We start from the raw sequence: 22,557 nt of genomic DNA on the forward strand, positions 1-22,557 counted from the left end.
CACACACACACACACACACACACACACACACACACAAACACAATTGCTTTTATCTAATTCTCTTCCTCAAATACACTGCACAGCAAATATTAGAATAAAAAGGATTATTTCAGGTCCCTAATTTCTAGGCTTGTAAGAGAAACAACAAGAGGAAATAACAAAAATAAATCTGGCTAGACAGGCAGAGACAGAAATTTGAGAATAGCGTCTGAGCACAGGAAATGTAGAGTCAATGGAGGGAGGAAAAGAAAGACAGAGGAAGAGAGGGAGGCAGGGAAGGGGGTGGAGATCTGACCTTGATGTCTGGCCACAGCAGCCAGCTGGGGATGGAGACATGAGGGCAAAGCAGAGAAAGACAGACAGAAAGAGAGAGAGGGAGAGAGAGAGGGGGGGGGTAAAGTGCATGGATGATCAGATTGCTCAGAGGGCAATAGAGGCAGAGATGGAGGGACAGGGAGGAGGACGAGGGAGGTGAGATAGGGTGATGAAATAAACGAAAGGGAGGGGAACCGGAAGGTTCCTGGGCAACGTTCCACCAGTGCATCAACTCCCTGCAGCCACACCCCATCATACACTATCAATATCGACTGCCAACAGAGACACACAGCAGTGTTCACATCTCTCTTTCTTTTTGGTCTTCACATTTCATGTCACACACAGGACATGGAAAGACAAAGTTAACAAAAATGTAATGTAGTGATGTAGATACAAAATAAAGACAACGAATGTTAAATCTCAGAATAGCATGAATTGTTTTTTACCTGCCTACTTGGAAACTATATATAAAAAATCCAAATACCATATGGAAACTGAATACAATAAATAAAATGCAGGTTATCTTGTGTATTGCAGCATATGGTGAGTAGGTAGCTGCTAGAGCTAAATCTAAAAATGTCCTGGTAGAGATAGTGGGGAATAGTTGCTGCCAAAGAAAGTGTTGCTGAACATAAAAATAAACCCTGAAGAATCTGTCTTGTCAATTAAGCAAGGTTAGTGCTTTTACCTGAGAACACTGCAAGGCAATCCCCCCCAAAAAACAAACAAACAAAAAAAACAGAAGCACAACTCCAAAGAAAAAAATAAAGCCAAATGTCAAAAACTGCTGTCCTTAGAATCTGATGTTTTTATAACTTGGCCAACTAGTATGCTAATTTTCTATCAGCTCTGACTTATAGCCCGGAGCTAGCCATGAGCTAGCCCGGAGCTAGCCATGAGCTAGCCCGGAGCTAGCCATGAGCTAGCCATGAGCTACCTAGCTAATACTAGTGTTAGCTAATGATGCACAAGCTGTACTAAACAAAATGGTGAAAACTATGAAAGGCTTAAAAAAATGACAACTCTTAATTTTCAATTTCATAATTTAATTTCCTTTTTCCCCTCCCAAAATTAACATCTCAATTGATTTAACAGTGCTAGCTGCAAGCTAACTTTTAATTTACAGTATACTGTAAACTAGCAACCCCTTGTAGTGTTGACTCCCATGCGCTACCATTTTACCATCTTTTCCAAATATGGTAACATATTTTGTTTTCTACCTCTTAACAAGCCTCAGCTAAAGTTAGCATCAAATGAGTTTACACTGAAACCTAGCTAACCTGCGCTAATATTAACAGATCGCTCGAGAATTCTACACTCTACTCCACATTAATTTTTGTTTATCAGATGGAAATTATCTTTAGCATGCCTTAATTTATTCAGGGTTAATTCGGCATTGTTTCTGACAGAAAATGTTGTTTTAACCTAATTTCAAGAAAACATATTTTTGTATAGGGCCAGTTGAGTTTAACTTATTGAAGATGGTTATTGAATTATGATGTCAATGAGAACACATATCATTAATATAGTCATCTCAGGATTATGGACATCTGTAGCACTAGCTGTGGGAACAGAAGCCCCACCAATCTATAACTTTCTGTTTGTGAGAGGTAGCCAATCACAAAAGGGGAAAAGGGGGCAAGTGAGAAAGGAATCAATCCAAAGCTTGTATAAAAAAAGGATTATTTTGAGCTGTTAATCATAAAAATTCTTCTAGTACAATCCAAGAATACAATTATAGAGTTATCTTCAGCATGGAATTAAAATTCTTGGAGGCACTAAAGTAATTAGCAGAAAATACTAGACTCCTGGTAGCGTCAGACATAAATAGGCTTATCCCTTATTATTAATAATTACTGGACATTCTAGAGTAATATTAGTCCCACAAGAACAGAAGTCTAAACACTGTGGGCTTTATCTAGAACAGCATATTTCTTTGACATGAGAAAAAAACAAACAAATAACCAAAAAAACCATCAGGATGAACAGGATCTGGTTGGTTGCGTTCATTCAGGTGAGCGGACACCTCACCTTCTTATTTCCTTACCTGTTGTCCTGGATTTTCTGTCGATTGTATCGGATGTGGAAGTCTCTAAGCTCCTGTATCACTCCTGCAGACAACATATCTTCTACACGAGCATCCAGCCGCTTGTCTAGAGCTGAAGGACAGAAAGAAGTAGATATGACAAATGTAGCATGGAAATAAAGACACTTTCCACATTTCAAAGCTTGTTTTATTCCCCCACACAAAGAGCACATCTACAAGTCTCCCTCCTTACCCTCCATGTCAGCATGCAGCCAGAAGATGCAGGGGTTTTTGTACCTTAGCGGCCCCCCAAGACCATCACCGCCTTCCTGCCCCCTCTGCTCCTCCAGCAAGCGGCTATGTGGAATCCCCGTCTCTTTGTGGATTTGCAGACTCCTGTGTAAGTTTTAAGTTCAAATCAAACACTTGAAATCCACATGTACTATGAAGTTTTATTGAACTCCTTGTTGATAAGGCCTGGGAGGGTAAACTGAAATTACATAACAATCCGGTCAAATGAAGAGTACAATTTAAAAGTGGTGAGAATGTTCATTATTGCTGCACCAGGGGCATATACTTCAGAAAAATGAAGACATAAAACAAGAAAAAATACAAATAATTATGAAGAACAAACAATCTCTCAATCCTTTTCTAACCAGGATACTTTCAAAGTGAGCTTCAAAAACCAACACACCAAAACTCTCGACCTGTTGAGATTTAAATCGAAACCAAACTTGTGGCTGTGTGCTCAGGTTAAGAGGAAAAGATCATCCTTACCAGCTCATATTAAAGAACTGGGTAACTTAACCTGAGGCCAGAGTGCATGCTACACATCATGGAGCACAACACATGCCCCAACACAACATCCAAATCACTAAAACTGACAGATTACCCTTCACCAGCTGTATCACCTGGCTATCTTGCGCTTGTCATTTGGGTGCAACATGGCAGCCATATCGGGGTCCACCTCGGCCAGTCGTTTATGCAACTCAGCTCCTCCCAGTTTCTCGAGCTCGAGCTTCCTGTTCGGAGACCCATCCCCTCCGTCCCCCGGCTCCTCGTTCTCCTGCTGCGAGACAAGTTGTATTTGCAAAAGCTGCCCTCGAACACTGCCATTAAGCTCCTGCTTCCAAATCTTTAACACATTACAAGGTCCGTTTAGAGCGGTGCCTAGAGTCAGAAGTAATGTGCAATGAAAACAGAGATTAAGATGAGAAAAAGCACCCGTGGCAGTTTTATTAACAGTAAATGACTATGCAGCATGAAGAAATTAAACTAAAGTGAAATATTACATTATCTTCAAGCTGCGAAAGCTTAAGCACTCTGGCTTAATGTTGTTATCAAAAGTAAAATGGGTAAAGATAATAAGACATTTATACATTTAAGAGATTAACAGTACAAAAGACAGAAAGGACAGAGAGCGGTGTATTCAAGTTGAGCATCTATGACACTTACGCCAGTGTCCAACAGGACTTTCCACAGCAGAGACTCAATGTAATAGTTTGTTCCTCCAACAATGATTGGCAGTTTGTTCCTCTTGTGCATGTCATCTATGTTGGAATGTGTCAAGGAAGAAGTTTATCCCAGCGTATTTTGCATGTCTTAACAATTCCAGGACATTGTTGTGCATTCATGTACAATCTAAAGTAATTAAAAATATCATTATTGTTTAATTGAGGTAGAAAGAGTGAATACATCATATTCCTAATGAAAACTTTAAGACCTGTGATGACTACATTATGAACCAGTATTTCAGGAATTCTGGGTTTTCCCTTTATGCTACTGTTGAAGTTAACAGCATCAGTAGTATTTCAAAACACTCAAATATTATTGGACTTAATGGATGGATACATGAAATTTGTTTGTATTTTTATTTGTGCTGCCAAATATTAACGCGTTATCACAGATTACGCCATCATCACGATTAACGTGATTTTTAAAAAAAAATAAAAAATAACACAATTAACGCATCTGGAGTGCAGAATGGCTCAAAAATCCCTGAAATGTTTCCGTCAACGCATTTCAGGCAGTTTGTCCAAGTAGAGTTACCTGCGCACATGCGCAAATGGGCAGTTGATCTGGTAGTGACAGGCAGCTGAACCAGTCAGCTCAATAGTAGACGTAATTACATATTAAAAGATTTCAAAAGGGAAGAAATTGAAAAAATAAGAACTGATTATATCACCTTCCCTATCCCTTCTAAAGGGAAAGAAGTCCAATTTAAAATTTTGAATAAAATTTACCCGACAAATAGACTCCTTGGTGATAGATTCAAAATAGAAACTGGTAATTGTGTATTTTGTGAAACAGAAGAGGAGGATTTGGACAATCTATTCTTTTTGTGCAATTTCATACAAATGTTTTGGTTGGATTTTCATACCTGGCTTTATTCCAGTGGGATTCAAATTACCCCATTTACCTTAAATATGATCATGTTTGGAGTGTTTTTGAAAGAAAAGAAAGCTAATTATGGTGTCAATGTGTTATTAATCTTGTGCAAGCAATTTATACATAAATGTCGTTTTTTTTAAGACCAAACCAACGCTAGCGTACTGGAAAAACGACTTAAACCTGTTGGTTAAATCTTTGACTTTAGTTAAAAAGAAAAAGGCTGCTTTTTTTGTTTTCTTTGTGGAAGATTTTGATTTAGTGAGTTAATATTCTGTTAAGTGACCCCATCTTTATATTTTCTTTTTCCTATGTATGAAAGTTGCTAATATGTAAGGAATGTTTATTCTCTAAATGTGTAATATATGGTGCATTTTGTCTGTATGTTAATTTTACTAATTAAAAAAAAAAAAAAAAGTCAGCTCAATAGACTATGTGCACGTTAGCATGTGCTACTTCCGGTGGGGAAACTCCTGTGGGGAGCTTTGTTTCCGGTGTCCTATTCGCGCCTGGTTTACGGTCCAAAACAAGTTAAGTAAATGAATGCGGCGATTTACATTTCTATAGATGTCTTGGGCATTTACCCAATATATCTGTAAATTATGTTCAAAAGCAAAAGAGAAAAGGGATTCAAATGTTATATTTCTCAGTATCTGTAAACAGCTGTCGCTCATTTATTGAGGGTGTTATGTTCTAAAAATAAGCAGCGATAGGTGAAATCAAGTAGCCAATTTTATTTTTTGACAGTGCAAAACGTTTCGTGGACATCGTGGACATACAGTACTGCACTTCAGAGTCACACTGCTAGTGATCGATGCAGCGATTCTGTACTGTACAGGAGAGACGTCACGGAGGAGATCGTCTGCAGCGATCAGGACACAATGTGATGTAAAAAAAATAAATAAGCATGCAAACTTGCACTAAAAAAAACCCGCGAAACAGCGAGGTGAAAGGTGAACCGCGTTATAGCGAGGGACCACTGTAATTTTGAAGGTAAGTCACAACATACCCTTCGTAAATACTAATGTATAGAAACCCTTACCAGCAATCGTTCATTTTTTGTGTGGCTTTTTTCACGGTTTGTTAACATGCTGTGTAGGTGTGTACTTGACTAGCTGATATCGACTTAACGGGGGAAACATCTGGTTTGACTATTCTTCACCTGTAGTTTGAATGCTGAACATTTGCCTGTGTATATCATAAGACCAGTCACTATACAGAGATACTTCTGAATGTGGACGATGTGTCTTCTGCTGCAGTTCTGCTTGTGTTGAGTGATGTAAACAACTGATCGATCTAAACTCTTTAAACGTCAAAATTGATCATTAGATTTTTTTCATGACACAACAGTGGTGAGTGTTCCCACCTTCTGCTCTCTGTAACTTAACGCGATCTTTCCATTTTCGAGTTTTGGACATGATTTTGGAGTAAATCTTCGCAGTAGCGATTGACCGCAAAGTAAAACTATCGGAAATGTACAACCCCACATCCGGTCTCAAACCAGGAAGTTAGCATTTTCTCGTGCACAGGGTCTATATGGTAGATGATAAACGCTCACTGGCCCCCTCGATGGGAAATTTGAGTATTAACAGACTAACAAGACGGAACAGTCGACCGACATAAAGTATTATGCACATTGTGCAAGAAGGAATTTTCTTTTTACCGAACACTTCCAGCTTAAAATATCACATTAACGCGAAGCACACGTTAGTCGGGGATGCTGCTAGCACTTTGGCTAACGTGTCACCCAGCTTGCGACAAACCACTCACGGAGCTTCGGGGGCTCATTAGTCTACCTCGGACATATTGACTGACACAGTTACCAAGTGGATTGCACCAACCTGCAGACCTGTTAATGTAGTTGAGAACACGAGCTTTACATAGATTTGGTTCCTTGTTTCAAGGACATGAAGTGCCTCCCCAAGAGTGACGGAGAGAGAGGATAAATGTCTACAGAGTTTTTTGTTAACATGTTTATTGAACATCTTGAACATTCATGTTAAGTGCGTATATTTTCCCTTTTTTCTGGAGTCTGTTTGCTCATGCAAAATGAAATGCGATTAATGTAGAATAAAAATGAATGATATTTAATCGTGATTAATCAAAATTAATCCACAGTAACCCTGTGATGAATCTGATTAAACATTTTAATTGTTTGAGAGCACTAATATATATTATATATTAGTGAATACTTAAACTTTCTAAAAAGTTGTATTTCACAGGAGAGAACCTGTGCTAAAAGACTGAAGAAAACTATTGAAATTCTCTTTGAATTTAAGCATACATCCTCTGTGTTGTTTCTGCATTTACTTCATTATATTGCATAAATGTCAGTTACAAGCTTAAATATAAAGTTGAAAAAATGTAATTGCAGCCAGGCTATTGATCAAGTAATTGCGATTAATTACAGAAAATTGTGCGATAGTAGTTAATTTTTTTTAATCTATTGACAGCACTGATTTTTATGGTTAATATTGACAACAAATCTGAATAAAAACCTGACTTGTATCTATGTTGCTATTTTGACTCTGAACATTTGTAGCCATTATTCAGAGGAGGTTTAAGTGAGAATCAAACAATCTGGTGTCTTAGCTCAACACAAAATACTCTTAAATCAGCCAGTTCCTGAGTACAAAGGTCGTGCCCAATTTGATGTCCAATTGCCCCCATGAAGGAACAGTGCAGGTAATAGTCCAGTAAATTCAGAGAAAGCAACTGGGCTCATGTTTCCTGTCTCCTGCATGCTCCAGGCCTGGACGATTCTCCTGACATCTGGAGTGTGAAATTTGGTTATGTCAGCTTTAAACTTCTTGTACTGTGTCATTTGAATAAATGCCCTCAGCCTAAAGATGTGGAGCTTTCCAATAAGGAAAAAAAAAAAAAAGCAAAAAATATGGTTATGTCTAGGAAAGAATTTAAAATCTGTGTTGCAGAACTTTGATTCTGGTCTTTCTTACCCCAGTAGGCCTCTCATGTCATGACCCATTACACCTCCTGACCCCCGGCTTAAGACTATTTATGGTCTGCCGAATGTATTTCGGACTGTTGTGGAGAAAATATAAGCAATAGAAATGCTTCCACCTGGGCAACCTGAAACTTTTGAAAGACCAAAAAGTAGACAGCTTTGAAACAAATGTCAGAGTTGTAAACTTAATATTAGCAATTTAGTTCAGCTTAATCAGAATTATAGTGTCTCCTTTAATTTCCACCACTTGGGCAACAAAAGGCTGGAGGAATACTTTGGAACGTAAGAGGTTAATTGGCAACAGGTCCGTAACATGATTGGGTGTAAAATGACTGTTTTAGAGAGGCAGAAGTAACAAGATGATTTACAAATTGTGGAATAATTTCAGAATAATAATCCTCAATGTAAAATTGTGACATTGTATATCTCATTTACCTTGCACAAAATCATCAAAACATTATGAGAATCTGGAGAAGTCTCTGTGAGCAAGGGTCAAGGCCAAACTAACTAAATAAATAAATACATTGGATGCCTGTGATCTGCAGGCCTTCAGGTGATGCTGCGTAAAAAAATCGGCATGAATCTGTCCTGGAAATCACTGCATAGGCTCAGTGACTCACTGTCACTGTGAATACAGCTCACCGTGCTATCCACAACTGCAGGTTAAAGCTCCATCGTGCAAAGAAGAAACCGCATGTGAACATGATCCTGCACCATCATCATCTTCTTTGGGGCAAAGCTTGTTTAAAATGGACTGAGGCGAAGAGGATCATTGCATTCTGTTTTTATTTAAATTCGTCCCACCTCTTTTGTAATTGTAATTGTAAAATAGAAAAGCATAACAGGTCCCCTTTCAAAAAAAACCTGCAGGTCACACAGACAGAGCCTGTGTGCCACACCTTATTCCTTCTCCCTCTTTTTCTGTCGCATCTTCTCTCATCTTGCACCTTGCCTTCTCTCCCCTCCTCCCTCCCTCTGGTCGCCTACTTTCTCCACTCTGGGATGATTAAATAAATACCCGACCAAACAAGATAAAGGCCCATCAGCCATCGTCACTCATCACTTGCAGAGGAGTGAGGGCGACTGCCGGCAAACAGCGAGGAAAATTAAAGGAGGAGAAAACAGAAAGAGGGATGGAAAACTGAGCAAACAGAGCCACAGAGGAGGAGGTCCAGAAGGAGAGAGTTTATGTGAACGGCATGTAGAGAGAAGGCTTGATGGCTGATGAAGAGTCATTACACCCATTAGGCGTCTTAACTATCTTGCACACTCCTTCCTCTTTTTCCTGATTTTCAGTTAAAATCCTCCAGCTCTACTAATCTGTATTCATCTCTTCCCGTTTCTCCCTCTTTCCCACCAGCAGGCTCGCGGTGCACTGAGCCTATTCTTGGAGCTACCGCATCCCCTCGCTGCGCTGGTGAGGGTGAGAGAGAGAAAAGCGAGTGTCTGTGTGTGTGCGTGCACCCCATCCTGATCTATTAATACCCTCTCTCTAGTTATCGCCTCCTCTCTCCACATCTGTGTGACGGCCAGTGTCTGCAGGAGGGTGTGACTGCCCAGACCGTGTGTAGATTTACCACAGAGACTCCTCTATAAATACAGTCTCTAGAGATCTCTCGCTTTTCATCTTCACTGCAACATCTGCAGCAAGACACAATGACAAAACAAGGATGCGTGCACACTTACAAAAATCAATTACTAAGAGTGAAATCAGTTCTTTCTCTGCAGTTACTACTTGATAATTGGGGTGGGGCATTGTTGTAACATGCGGTAAGAGGTGTTATGGAAAACACTGCTCCCATGCTTTCACATGGCTCCAAAAAGGATATCAGTGCCACCGCTTTGTTCCTGAAGTCTACCACCGTGTAGGTGCTCACTAATGGGTCCACAAAGCCGATCATGTGATGTGTGCATTGGTTGCGCTCCTCAGCTGTCACCTTATTAGTGACAATGTCCAGGCCCTGGTACACCTGAAGGCACACAAAGAAAGGAATCAACAGGCAGGAAAAACTACCACATAAAATAAAAATATAAATAATTAGCCATTACAAAAACCATTACAGGATAATTCAAAAGGGGAAGTTAAAATTCCTGGAAGACAATTAGTACTGCAACATAATTAGCATTATTGAGGTTTCTTGTTTAGCGTCATGTGCACATTGCTCATGCACATACAACCACCGGTCTTGAGGGAAAAATGTGTGTTCCCTGACCAGTTGGCTGGTGGTTGCTGGAGGTTCTTAGGTGAAATAGGTTGTACCAAAAACCTCCTTGCGATAGCTTTAGTTACTATCAGACTGCTGCGATCACCTGCAGTTTGCATGGAAGACACCAACATCTCCACAAACACTGACTACTAACCTACCCTCAGTAAAGCTTGAAAAAGTACAACACAAACTGGAAACTGAGAATGCAGCCAAAGTCATTCAAAAGGAACAACCTTGTACTCTGAAGGGAACAGTCTCCGTTTGCAGACAAGTAATCCCCCATGGAAACTACGATCAAATAGGGTAATCTGCCTGCGACCAAAACAAAGCACTGTATACCAGCAGTCCCCAACCCCCAGGCCATGGACCGGTACCAGTCAATGAGTCATTTGGTACTGGGCCACGAGAGTTGAGGCTCAGGTGTGAAATGTAGGGTTTACGGGGTTTTATCTGTTTATATCATTATTTTTTATTGTTTTTATCGTTAACTCTGTTTCTCTGGGTCTTTTCGTGCGACACCTTAAAGGCCGGTCTGTGAAAATATTGTTGGACATAAACTGGTCCGTGGTGCAAAAAAAGGTTGGGGACCGCTGCTGTAAACCACTTTGCGACCAAGTTTGCTTTCATTGTCGGAGACAACGACTCTATAAAAAGACAAACTTTTCTACATTCATTAGATAGAAAACATACTTTTGTTCTTCATGAAGGTACCCATTTCAGATACTTGCTGTCTAGCTAAGTTACAGCTAGCCAGCTGACAGCATCCTTGTTGAGCAATAAATGTAACTCTGATTTTATATCTGACCTAGCGCAAAAAAAGACATTTGAGGGTAGCTTGGGGTGAAAGACTATTTTTGAATATGGTCGAATAGTTTCACGTAATTACAGAGTAGTAAACCCTAGGTAATAACTCCTAATGCTAAGAAATTGCTTGATAACCAATGCAGCAACTAGCTGGCTAACTTTAGCCTGCTTACCCGCTAACATAATTAGCAAAATAGTACATGACGCATAAGTGTTTGGTGGGGGGGGGTCTTCTCCTAATTTGGAGTTTGTGTTATGGTCTGCATTGGGTACCAGTTGGTAATTAGTGGACTCCATTTCAAAGCTAACATTTGCTAGCATTGGTCACAGCTGACTTAAGGAGCAGGAGAAAGGCAATGAGGCAAATCACTGAAAAGCACCACATCACCACAGCCAAAGTCTCTCCCACAGAAATTAGTCCACAGGGTGTCAGAAGTCACAGTGAGAGTCTGGAAAGGTTTCTCTTTTTTTTAAAGTTACTTTACAATCTAGTCAGACATTTACAATAAAAGGGTGTGTTATGTAAAAGTTACATAGAGCATGCTGAAAACAGTATTTCAGGCTATATTATGTGCTGTAAGACCGCATGTTTATTGAATGTTCTCAATCTGAGAAATTATAAAACCCAGGGCAACACAGCAAAAATAGCTTCTATAAAACAAATAGGGTCGGGGATTGAAATCTGGGCTAGTATGAGACTGTGCGTGTGTCTTTCAATGTCAGAAGCTGGTCACAGGGCTATTAAGGGAAAGAAAGGATGAGTGCTGTCCGTCTTCCATGTCAAATTGCTCTGGCCATCCCTGCAAATTATGACACGCATCTCCCGTCAGCTTTACATCACCCAGCGATGGAGCTCCCTCTTGGAATGTGACAGCTGGGTGTCACACAGTTGTCCGTCATGATTTTCACACTCGAACAGAGTTGAGAGTTTTAGAAAGGGATATCTTGGGATACAGAGCACATTTCTTGCTAGGCTTCTCTTGTTAGAAGCCGTGTTCAGCCTTTTAAACTTCAAAGTCGTTTTCTCCAGCATTAAAATGTCTGAGATGATCACGCACATCAAAAGCTGATGCGCTCCCTTTCGGTGTTCATGTGCACTCCATCTGCAGTTACTTTTTACATGAACTGAGATGTTTTTAATTTGCACGGAATATGTTCACCTTCACATATGTTTGTACAAACCAATTATTTCCCCCCATTTGCAATTACAGTTCAGTTACAGAAGTCATTTGGTGACATAATATCTAATATTTTCTGGATCACAGAATAAGGAAACAAAGAAACTTGAATTCATCCATTGCACAAGTGGGAGGGAAATTGGAGTGTATCATTAAGCTCGGTAATAATCAGACACAAAAAAGAGACAAAAGATCAAGAGATCATTACAACCGGATCAAGTCATAAAATGCCCTGAAAGAAAAGTAACTCGTGATATTTATCGTTCAGCAGAGTTGGAGCTCCTGAATGATGCAGTTTGGTTTGCTGTTCGTTAGAGAGTTGTCAGGTCTAATAGTATTTAACATTTTAAAGTTTTCTTGGGGAATTACTTTAAGTGAAGGAAATTTGTCCTGTCCTGGCTGACTGTGCTGCAAGCCCAGACACGGTTAAAAATGTCATTTTAATGGGTTTTCAATTGAGCTAATGTCCATTTAGGTTCTCAGTCATCTAGGTCATGGTAGTCTGAGTCCTTGAAAAGAGAGCAACCTTCAGGTTAGAGAAGATGTTTAACCTCTTATTATCCAAGGAGTTTCTTGAGCTCCAAAACAACTGATGGAACCTGAAGTCCCAGGTACTTAACTCCTAGTGTGGTTGTCTCCTTGGAGGTCGTCCTGGGGGCCAAGGTGTTAAACGCTAACGCTGCCCAACCGCACCATCACACACCCCACCATTATCTTCATGCACCTGGAAAGGAATCTCAAGACTACGCTATAGGTGGGTGATAGCTGGTGCTCGACAATCTCTGTTGAATGATGGTCATTCACAGTGGGCGTACATGACCTCCTTTACGCTTGAGTAGAATTACGGGGAAGGCATTCGGCATCTACCTGCAGCGAGTATTTGTTGTCAGATTGGGGCAGTGGCAAAAACATCTGACACAACCGGTCTAGCTTACAAACAGCTAAAGTTAAACCGAATGTCAAAAACAATAAAGCGTCTACTGCGGCCACTGTTTTTGCTTTTCATTTTTGATATTTGATGATTTTTTTAATGCTTCTCTGGTCCCCGATGAATGCCGCTGACGCGCCCCTTCTTTATTACGACCTACTTATCAAACAACCAGCATTCAACCAATGCATAGGCCATCTGCATCCAACAACATGTGGTTGGAATTTTGGACGACTACACGGTAGCACGTTTGTGGAGGGTGAAAACCCCCTTTCTGCACGCTGTCCCAACAAAAACCTGAACGCAGATGGACCACAAATTGCATTCAGGAGTGCTTGGTGGGACAAAGAGTACTCCTTGACTGCCACTGGAAGGTAAACTTGGGGTGATCAGGGCAGATATTCCCTCTAAAGAAGGGGAAAGAGAAGAAAAAGGAATAAAGAATGCATAGGCTGGTGTATGAATGATTGATGAACTCTTGAAAGATACATTGACTTTTCACATAAGTTTCCTATACTTCTGAGCTGTCTCATCTTTTCTTCTCTTTTCTCTTTTTCTTACTACTCCGACTCGTTCAACAGCGAATCTTTGGTTTTGTAACGTTCATCATTTTTCACGGCAGGAAAAAACTGCTCCCAAGTGAATGTAAAGAGTGACTTTATCCATTTGTCCATTCATGCTAAACAAATAACACTTGTGTGTCCATTTGGGAGGGTGCTTTAGTCTTAATAGCTGGCTGTCTGCTTTGATTAAAGGCTGCATTTTCCTATGCTGAAATACTGAATAATAGTGTGTTTCACCAAGATTTTATTTATATATATATTTTTTGAACTCAGCCTTCTGGTTTTATGTGGACAGGATTTAGGTCTACTGGTACGTAATTTTTGACTTGAAAGGGTTTCACAAAGTTTTCCTGGCATCTTCAGGGGGATTCACTTTCTGAGCTACAATCACATACTCTGAATGGATGACAGTAGACTACACACAGATGCTGTGCAGAACGTGGCCTCAGGGCTGTATTTATATGATAAAGTGGTGATGGCGTGTGGGAGGAATGATATTAGCCACCACTGCTTCTGTCTTACATGAAAGCTTGTTTGCCATATATGTACTGTTCATCATCAGCAGACATATACACCACTACTGGTATACCAACGTGTGGCAACGTAAAGGCAAAGCCAACTCTGAGTATCTGAACATCTCCAATGTGTGTTAGGCAACCACATCTTAAAGTCTTTGGAAATCTGCTATAGGGTTGGAATACCATTTTTCCCCAAAGCTATTCCTTCCTGATAACCACACCGATTTATTGGTGAGACAATATTAGCCGTTTTCCGATGTATCAGTGTCTGGATTTATAACAACCGATAAACCAAAATTTAAAAAGTAAAGAAGAGATGGGAGAAACACCCCCAATCCAAGTTTTGAGTGTTGGCACGCCACAGTTTGCCCACCAGAGGGAACCAAGCAAGAATCAGGCAAAGTGTAAACAAGTAAAAAAAAAAAAAAAAAATGTTCTCGAGTTCTTGTAACTGGACACACTCATTAAATAAGGTAGAAATAAAGAAGTGAAACAACTACATTCTAACTTCCTTACCTTTGCAATTTTTAGAGTTTTGGGGCTGTTTCTGTTTCCATTTAACTGCATCTGTAAGCTGTATTCATGAGCGTGTCTCAATAACTAGCTTATTGCATGATGCTGCTTCCAATCGTTCTGCATTAATTTGGGGTAAAATATTCCAAATCTACTCGTCTTATATTGTGATTTTCACCCAGTCAGATTAAGCTCAGAATGATTAAGTCAGCACAAACCAAAGATTGCTGTTTTGTAATATCTCAAAGTTGTTTTTCTTTTTAGGAAGTATTTTGTGGTGCACGCCTTGCCCACATCCTCTTGAAACCTGCCTGACATTGCTACTAAGCATCTTTTTGTATTCCTGTAGCATTCAAAGTCAGCAACAAAATACAACTGTTTATAATTTGACATACACTACACGTGTTAATCAATAGAGCTGTGCAGGCTATTGATCAAATCCACTGTCAGAGCCTGTGTGGATTGCGTGTACCTCTCAAAATGTTCTTCATCCAAAAGAGGGGAGCAGTGCAGGGCAGAACAACCAAGGCAGATAAATTATTTACGGCTTCTCTGCACGACACCACCCTCAGCCAAGCGAGAGTTGGATGCAAGAACGGATGGAAGGATGGATGGATAGATGGATGAAGGATATGAAGAGCAAATCAAGGAGGATGAAGATTTAAAGGGGTTTCTCTTTTTTTGGAAGGACAACAGCTTTAGAGAGATGAAAGGAGATGAACGGGCAGAAGAGGAGACAGAACAGCGCTGTGTACTTGTTACAGAGAACAGGATGCTCCCTCACAAATTTGCACACATTATCTACCAGCAGCCTTCCTGCTCTGTCTCTGACAGACACTCTCACACAGATTGTACCGAGAGGAGACAGGATGATGGTTAGAAGGATGGCAGCATGAATGGTGAAAGAAAGACCGATAGATGCTCAGAGAGACAGCTGGTATTTCTCTGTGTGTATAGTAGATAGAATTATAGAGAAAGACATACAGGGATGGCTGTGTGTCTCATTTTGAGCCGCCCCACCTAGCATATTAACACAACTTTGTTAGTCACATGGTGAAAAAACCAAAGACAACTTTGAAACAGCTCTGTATGGTCAATTTAGCATCCCCCCCTGCTTTAACTAACATCACAATACAATACAAAGTTTTTAATTTATTTTATCAACTTTTATTCTGACGATGCTGTCTGTGTTGAGCGCTCAGTAGATCTGCGTTCGACTACTCCGCATAGGCTGCACTGTGAGCGCAGATCCACTGAGCGCAGCACAAGCTAGCAAGACAGAAGTTAAGCTCGTTGCAACATGGCAAATTGAACCTCCCCCACCCTCATTCAGATCTGGCCTTTGGAACTATTTTGGTCTTCATGTGAAGTATGACCCTGAAGGTAAGCGTGTCATGGACAAAGGTAAAACAGTATGTCGGATGTGCCACGCAATGCTCAATTACATGGGTGGGAACTACTGCGTTAGCGCAGTTAGCTCGTTAACGTGTTGGCCGTCCAGCCCCACGCACGGGGCGATCCGCGGTAGCTCGTTAACGGAGATTTGCCGTGTTGTGGCGTTAACGTCATTTCAGATTAACGCTGACAGCACTAGTGGGAACAAAATGAATATGACTGCACATTGCCAACATCATCCTAGTGCAAAGACAAGTGGAAGCAGACAAAAACAACAAGCATGCTACTAACTTTACCCGAGTCATTTAGACAGCCGTTAGCACATGATTCTCCTTATGGGGACCTGATATGTTTAATATGCTGCTGAGAATATAGCCCAGAAGAAGCGATAGTATAGCTTTTATTTTGGAAAGAGCCATTTCTCTGTAATAAACTCTCTTTTCCAAAGATGAGTGATTTCTCGATCAGATAGATTTATTTTTTTATTACTTTGTGTTTCAGCAACATTAAATTTAAAAACTGTACTTTTGAGTTAAAATATATATTTATAATTTTAATAAATGACAAATTAAAAAGGCATGAACATTTTTTTGTATCGAAAAAATATCGAACCGTGACACCAAAGTATTCGAACCGAACCGTGAATTTTGTGTATCGTTGCACCCTAATATTAAATTATTTATTGTATATAGTATATATATATCTATAGCATAATATACTATTACCTGTATGATAATATATATTTATATCATACATAGTATATATATATATATATATATATATATACACACACACATAAAAACACACGCACACACATATATATAAATAGCAGGTGATGATTCTAATTTCGCCTTAAAGAGGACAAAGACACCCAGAGAGCAAGAGCTGGCAGACGTGTAGAAGTGTAAACAAGAAAAAAGAGAAAAGAACTGCTTGAATGGAAGATATGAACAGAAGGAAAAACAATTTGAGGGGGAGCTGCAAATGAGAGGAAATAAAATCAGAAATAAATTAAGACTTCCAGTCGAGGCGGTGGAAATGAACTACAAATTGGAGCGATGCTCAAGCTCAGAGTCATAAAGGAATCAAAGATAAAAATCAACACGCCTAATCGTGTTTACACGTCTTCTGGAGGAAACTGGAAGAAGATGTCACAATAAAATTGAGATTGGGTGACTAGCACAATCGGGCGCCTTCTTTAAGAAAGCATCTGAAATGATGTGGGGAGAAAAAAAAATTCCTTTCTCAGCTGGCTTGGAGAGAGAAAAGAAGAGGCCGCTGTTAGAGAAACAAAAGGCTGACAAAAGGTAAAGGATAGATTTGAGGTGAGCAAATTGTTTGCCTGCAGCTAATGCTGGTCACATCTCACACCAGCTGAAGACCACACCAGAAAATCCTCTTTGGAGTTTTAAACTGAAGTCCAGCATCTTCATAGAAACGACCACATGCACACTTTACAGCTACTTATATATATAATGTTTTTCTTCTACCCCCCCCCAATTTTTTTGCACATGTCGAGGAGCGTGTCAGGCTACATTTCACTGTGTGTTATACTTGTATAACTATGCATGTGACAAATAAAGAACCTTGAACCTTGAATAAAGAGATCACTGTGATTTTTACTCCAAACCGTCCCAGTGTTAGATCACCCCGCATCACACACACAAACGTGCACACACTGTAAAGGGCATTTTCTGAGAAGTTGCTGATGAAATGTTTCACATATTGCACTCCTCACTTTCAGCTTTTTCCAATTTCAGATGTCATAATTCACGCTGATGCACTTCAATGGAAACCCAGCTAATGTGGGTTCAGCTGCCTACTCCTTCCTGCCTCGATTTTAAATGGATGTGAGCATGTGGCTTGTGTGTGAGTAGGACAGGGGAGTGTGTGTGCGAGCTTGTATGTGAGACAATGAGCTCAGTGTTCGAGCTCTGCGGAGCCTGCAGCCGGACTGCCTGGCCAACCTTATGCCCTGCACGAGACAGCTGTTCCTCTGCCACATAAAGGCAAAGGGGAGGTGCACGGGCAAATGAAAGAGGGCAAAAAGAAAACAGAGAAGGGTGAGGAAAGAATAAAGAAACACACACACAATCACTCGGTGAGACACAAAATAAGACACACAAAGAGCAAGAAAAGGGTGAAGAGAAATGAAACAGACCTTTCAAACTACTGTTGGACCGATGTAATGACTGTAAAGTATTGGCATTTCAATAATGTGCTCTCAGAATTTCACTCTGTAATGATAGCTGCCGGAAAAATGAAAATACAGACATTTTCCAAATTTCCCGGGAACGCACAACTCGGATCCACTGAATTTGTTTCTGTGGCAGGAATTAATCTAAATTAGATGAGTCCATTTAGGAGCAAATGATGGATAAAGCTCATCTTGGTAGTTAAAAGTCTAATTTTCACTGTGCAGCATGGCCCGACTCCGCTCACTCTTTTTCTCTTTTTTTTGGAAGCACCTCACTTAAAGTTTGAGGCAAGCATAAAACAATACTAAAAAAGCTTACATGAAAACACTCCAGACTGCTGACTGGCAAGTGAGAGCAATCAAAAAGCACTGGACATCAAACCCTGCTTCTGTAATTACTCATAAATATAAAGAATTGATCCATTTAAATACTCAGGATTGAGCCCCAGTTTGTGGAAGCTGTCATGTTGCCTGCTGTATTGAATACAGTGGCCGAGATGAACATCACTGTTCCACCAATCATGTTTTATGTAGAGAGTGACCACATACAAAGTATGTCACAAAGCCATGACATACTATGTATGACACACTATGTACCACCATGGTACAAATTTGTATCTGCAGCTTCACATTCTGGATATGAAAGATAATAGCTATGTTTTATCATCTTTCACCAAAGAAGTGAAAACCTGAGAGAGCACAACCAGCATCTGGATAAAACGTCATCCTCTTCCTCCTCATCTCAAACCTCATCTCCTGAAATGAAGTTAAGGCTCTAACAAATGGGCATGAACATCAAGATAATGTTGCACTTACATATTGTCAGCACATTAAACATTGACCCTCCCGTCTCCTAACAACAGACAAGCGCTGAATAAACAACAAGAGCAGAGGATCATAAGCTAACATTATGCCAGTTAATGTTAGGCTTGACCTGTGGCATTCCATCAGGAGAAGCTAAATACAGACATAAGTTAATGTACCAAAGTAAATCGGTCTCTCTCCTTTCCTTCTTGTGGCCACAATCTGATTTGTTGCTGAAAGCTACTCTTACGTTTTGCTTATAGGATACTGTAGCTGTCTCTGTTATAAAGGCATGTCCATCTCCCACTAACAATGACTGGAGCTGCGCAAGTTGAGAGGCCCATGGCTTTTATCTGGTGAATGCCACAGATACAGAAACTGTATACTCCACAAAGCAAAAGCATATGAATCGCACCTTAAATTACTATCTGATGATGTGCCAATCACAGCTGTTTCATACAACGCGCTGCTTAAAATTTCCCGGATGTAGTCTCAATGTAAAAAATTCCTTTAAAAGCGAGACATACCAGAGATAACAGACCATAAAATTCAAAAGCCTGACGCAGTAGAGGGCAAAGAGCTCGTCACTCAAATCATCATCATTCCCTGTATGGATGTGCTTTGGATTTATGGTAAATGCTGTTAATTGACAGCGCCATATGTGTGTGTCACAACTAAACTACCAAACTGCCTGAAAGACACCAATAATGCAATTTGTATGTTTTCATATCCAATCCTAGTTGTGAGATGACACAAGCAGTTTTTAACCATTGCACTTTTTCTGCAACAATTTGCTGCCCGGTTCCAAATTTTCTGAACTATGTTGCTACCACTGAATTCAAAGCAAGCACATATTTTTCAAACAGCAGTCAAACTTCTCAGTTTAAACTTTTAATCTGTTATTTTCATCCCGTTTTCAATTAAACAGAAGCTTTAAGTAATAGAAGATGTATTTTATTCTGCACCTGGCTCCAAAACAAAGTAAAGTCCAAAAAAAAAAAAAGTCCAAGAACGGCTGAAGGAATATGACCAACATGCCCCACCCCACAACCCACAGGGTACTACCATGAGTCCAGATCTCTTCTAGGCACATTAAGGGGACCTGCACTACTGTGCAAGGTAGGCGTGGATTTTAATGTTGTGGCTGATTGGTGTAATCTCATAATCCTTAGGCTATAATTAAAGTTCGCAAAAGTCTAAATTACATTTAAGTGATGCACGTTCATGCTCATAGTCCCAGTGAGAGGCTTATAAATGTTACATTTTACAAAAAAAGAAAATGATAACTCGTCACATCAATACCATATGTTGCTAAAAAAAAAACAAAAAAACTATTGGACACTGTCTGATCAACACATGTTATTTAGTAACACACGAGTGTTTTTGCAAATCAAACGCAGATCTAATCTGTGTTTGTGCTGCAGTTTGTATTTCATGAGCTCCGATTTCAGCGAGCCCACGATGATGATTTAAATCACACTGCAGCGCTCAAACAGCAAAGCGACAGCGTGCTAAACATTTAATACTAAAATACCGAAAGCTTTGATCAAAAACCAACAGCGTGGTCAGAGGGAAGCTGTCGATAATGGCACGGTTCAGCCTCCCCGAGGCCGCGGCACATGCTCCGGCACATAGACTGTAAGCTCTGTCTCCAGGAATCCTTTCCTCGGTTACGCTCACAAATGAATACTGCCCATTCTCTTTCTACCCCTTCTTTCCTTCCTTCCCCTTAAGGCACCATCCTTCAACAATTTATCCCTCCATCTTCCTCTCCTCTGTCTCTCTGTGGGGAATGGCCCAGTAATGCCAGACTAATAAATCATTCATGGCGTAGCCCCACCGCCCCCTCTCTTCCTCTTCCTCCTCTTCTTCCATCCTGCTATCCTCCTCTCCCATGCTGCCTGACTGTGCCTGACCGCATCACCACACCCGCAGACTGCAATTCACTTACACACACACAGAGACACACAAAATAGGAGTTTGTCAGTTTTGTGTTGTTTTTCTAGAGCTCTGCTACACTGGCTCAAATTACTTCTAAAGGTACATAATAAACTGGATGTGGGAGGAAGCATTGCCTAAGTTCCAATGCACACCGATCTGTCAAAGCCCAGACAGGTCACAGGCTCGGCAGACACACAGAGAGAGACACGCACAATGAGAGCGAAGGAGGGGGAGGAAGGGATGACTGCTTGAGAATTAGAGGGATATAAGAGTGTAGGATGTGTCTGATGTGTAGACAAGCTGTGCGTAGCATGCATGTGTAGAGTGTGTGTGAGTGTAACAAGCTCTGGCCGGTAATAAGCGTAGCCTGTGAACGAGCAAGCCGCCTCACAGGAGTGAAATCACAGCGACACAACCATCACGTTCTAAATTTACAACTTAAAAAGGCAAATAAGCCCTTTGGTGTTTTTCACTACAAAAGACACCCCCCTCCTCCTCCACTTTCATAGGAGTATAAGAGCCACGATGACACAAGGCAGCTTTCCCGCTGCTCGGGCCCATTTTTCGCATTCGGCAGCAGATGAGTAAGCCTGACAAATCATCCACCCATTCGCCGCTCATGCAGTCCTTAAGAGAAACACAGCGGCACCTTCTTTCAGACGCGAATAAAGTGAAGGGTCACAAGATATACGGCGCGCATGTGCACGACCTGTTGTAAATCGACCCCATCCCCACCCCTGCGAGGCACGCCTTTCACACAGTCCAGCGCTGTGCTTTTACGCTGTGCCTGGAGATGAATATGTTGTTAGCAAATCCATTCAACGTGCGACTGTGAGTAAGCGAGAAAAATCTGTTCACACAAACAAAAAACAAAACAAAAAACAATCTGATCTAATCTGAGCGGATGCAACCGCTGCTGACTGATCTTCATATTTACCCGTGTGCAGGGCTTGGCATTTAACTATTGCGTCATCTGTTCCATTTTGCTAGCGTGTGACGAAGAGCCGAAAGCCTTTCAAACAGGTCGGTCATTATAACTTTTGTTTCGTTTTTTTTTTTTTAATTGAGTGGAGTTCTTGGTCTCCTTGGCACAAAAAAGTGGGAAATAAACAAAAGCATGAGAAAATATCGCAAGATGTGCACAAACTTTGAATTTGAAGTATTAACAAAACTGTATTGCTGGTTTTGCATGTTTGTACTTAGGTGGTCTTCTTCTACTACTACCAATACTTCTGTCAGCTACTAGCTTCAGGGGCTGCTACAGCAGATCGTCTGCCTCCATCGTGCCCTAACCCTACCATCTTCTTTTGGAACAACAACCATCCGCATGCCCTCATTCACTGCATCCATCCGGACTTCTGCTTCCTGAGTGGACAACTCTTAATACCCAACAAAGACAGCACTTAACTACAGCTTTATGACAACAACGAGCTGCTCTACCTGCCACCAGTCTTTTGAAACTGTCTTGACCTGTTTCCCTACTATCTGCATGTGTCTGCAAAATAACACAACAGGCTCATATGTTTCTTAGTTTGGATCCTTGTTGGGTCTTTACAGACACGCTCATCCACAATTTTCCACTTATGTCTCAGATGTCTCTTAAAATTTGCTGATGTCCTGAAATTTTCTTGGGAAAACAAAATATCCCATGTGTTTGTTGTACAAGAAGCCCAAACTATCAGATATCACAAACCTGAATCACAACTGAAAATATGGGCAGTGGCAAATAAAGTGAGGGATCCACAGAGTACCTTTCAACAGTTTGTTATTAACAATAATGTCTTGCAAAGCACTGTCAGTAAGTAAGCGATGCCC

General features: G+C 40.6%; 1 protein-coding gene across 4 annotated transcripts in view; it reads right to left on the reverse strand.

Annotated features, from left to right (window-relative positions):
- The window catches only part of trit1 (tRNA isopentenyltransferase 1), a 46,218-nt gene that overhangs the window by 16,378 nt on the left and 7,283 nt on the right, over positions 1-22,557 (reverse strand). Inside the window, exons 1-6 of one of the 4 annotated variants that reach the window (XM_042228031.1) lie at positions 14,878-15,636; positions 9,524-9,664; positions 3,797-3,895; positions 3,253-3,410; positions 2,595-2,737; positions 2,363-2,474 (exon numbers count right to left, since the gene is read on the reverse strand). In XM_042228031.1, coding sequence (XP_042083965.1) covers positions 2,363-2,474; positions 2,595-2,737; positions 3,253-3,410; positions 3,797-3,895; positions 9,524-9,595 — 584 coding nt within the window. In that variant the 5' untranslated portion in view covers positions 9,596-9,664; positions 14,878-15,636. Of the gene's footprint in view, positions 1-2,362; positions 2,475-2,594; positions 2,738-3,252; positions 3,443-3,792; positions 3,896-9,523; positions 9,665-14,877; positions 15,637-22,557 lie in introns of those variants that run through there. The other 3 variants (XM_042228032.1, XM_014339593.2, XM_005940873.3) reach the window with 3 other exon arrangements.

Source organism: Haplochromis burtoni, unplaced genomic scaffold (assembly GCF_018398535.1).
Source record: "Haplochromis burtoni strain Fernald_Lab_line unplaced genomic scaffold, NCSU_Asbu1 Contig_297, whole genome shotgun sequence".
NCBI classification, from domain to species: domain Eukaryota; kingdom Metazoa; phylum Chordata; class Actinopteri; order Cichliformes; family Cichlidae; genus Haplochromis; species Haplochromis burtoni.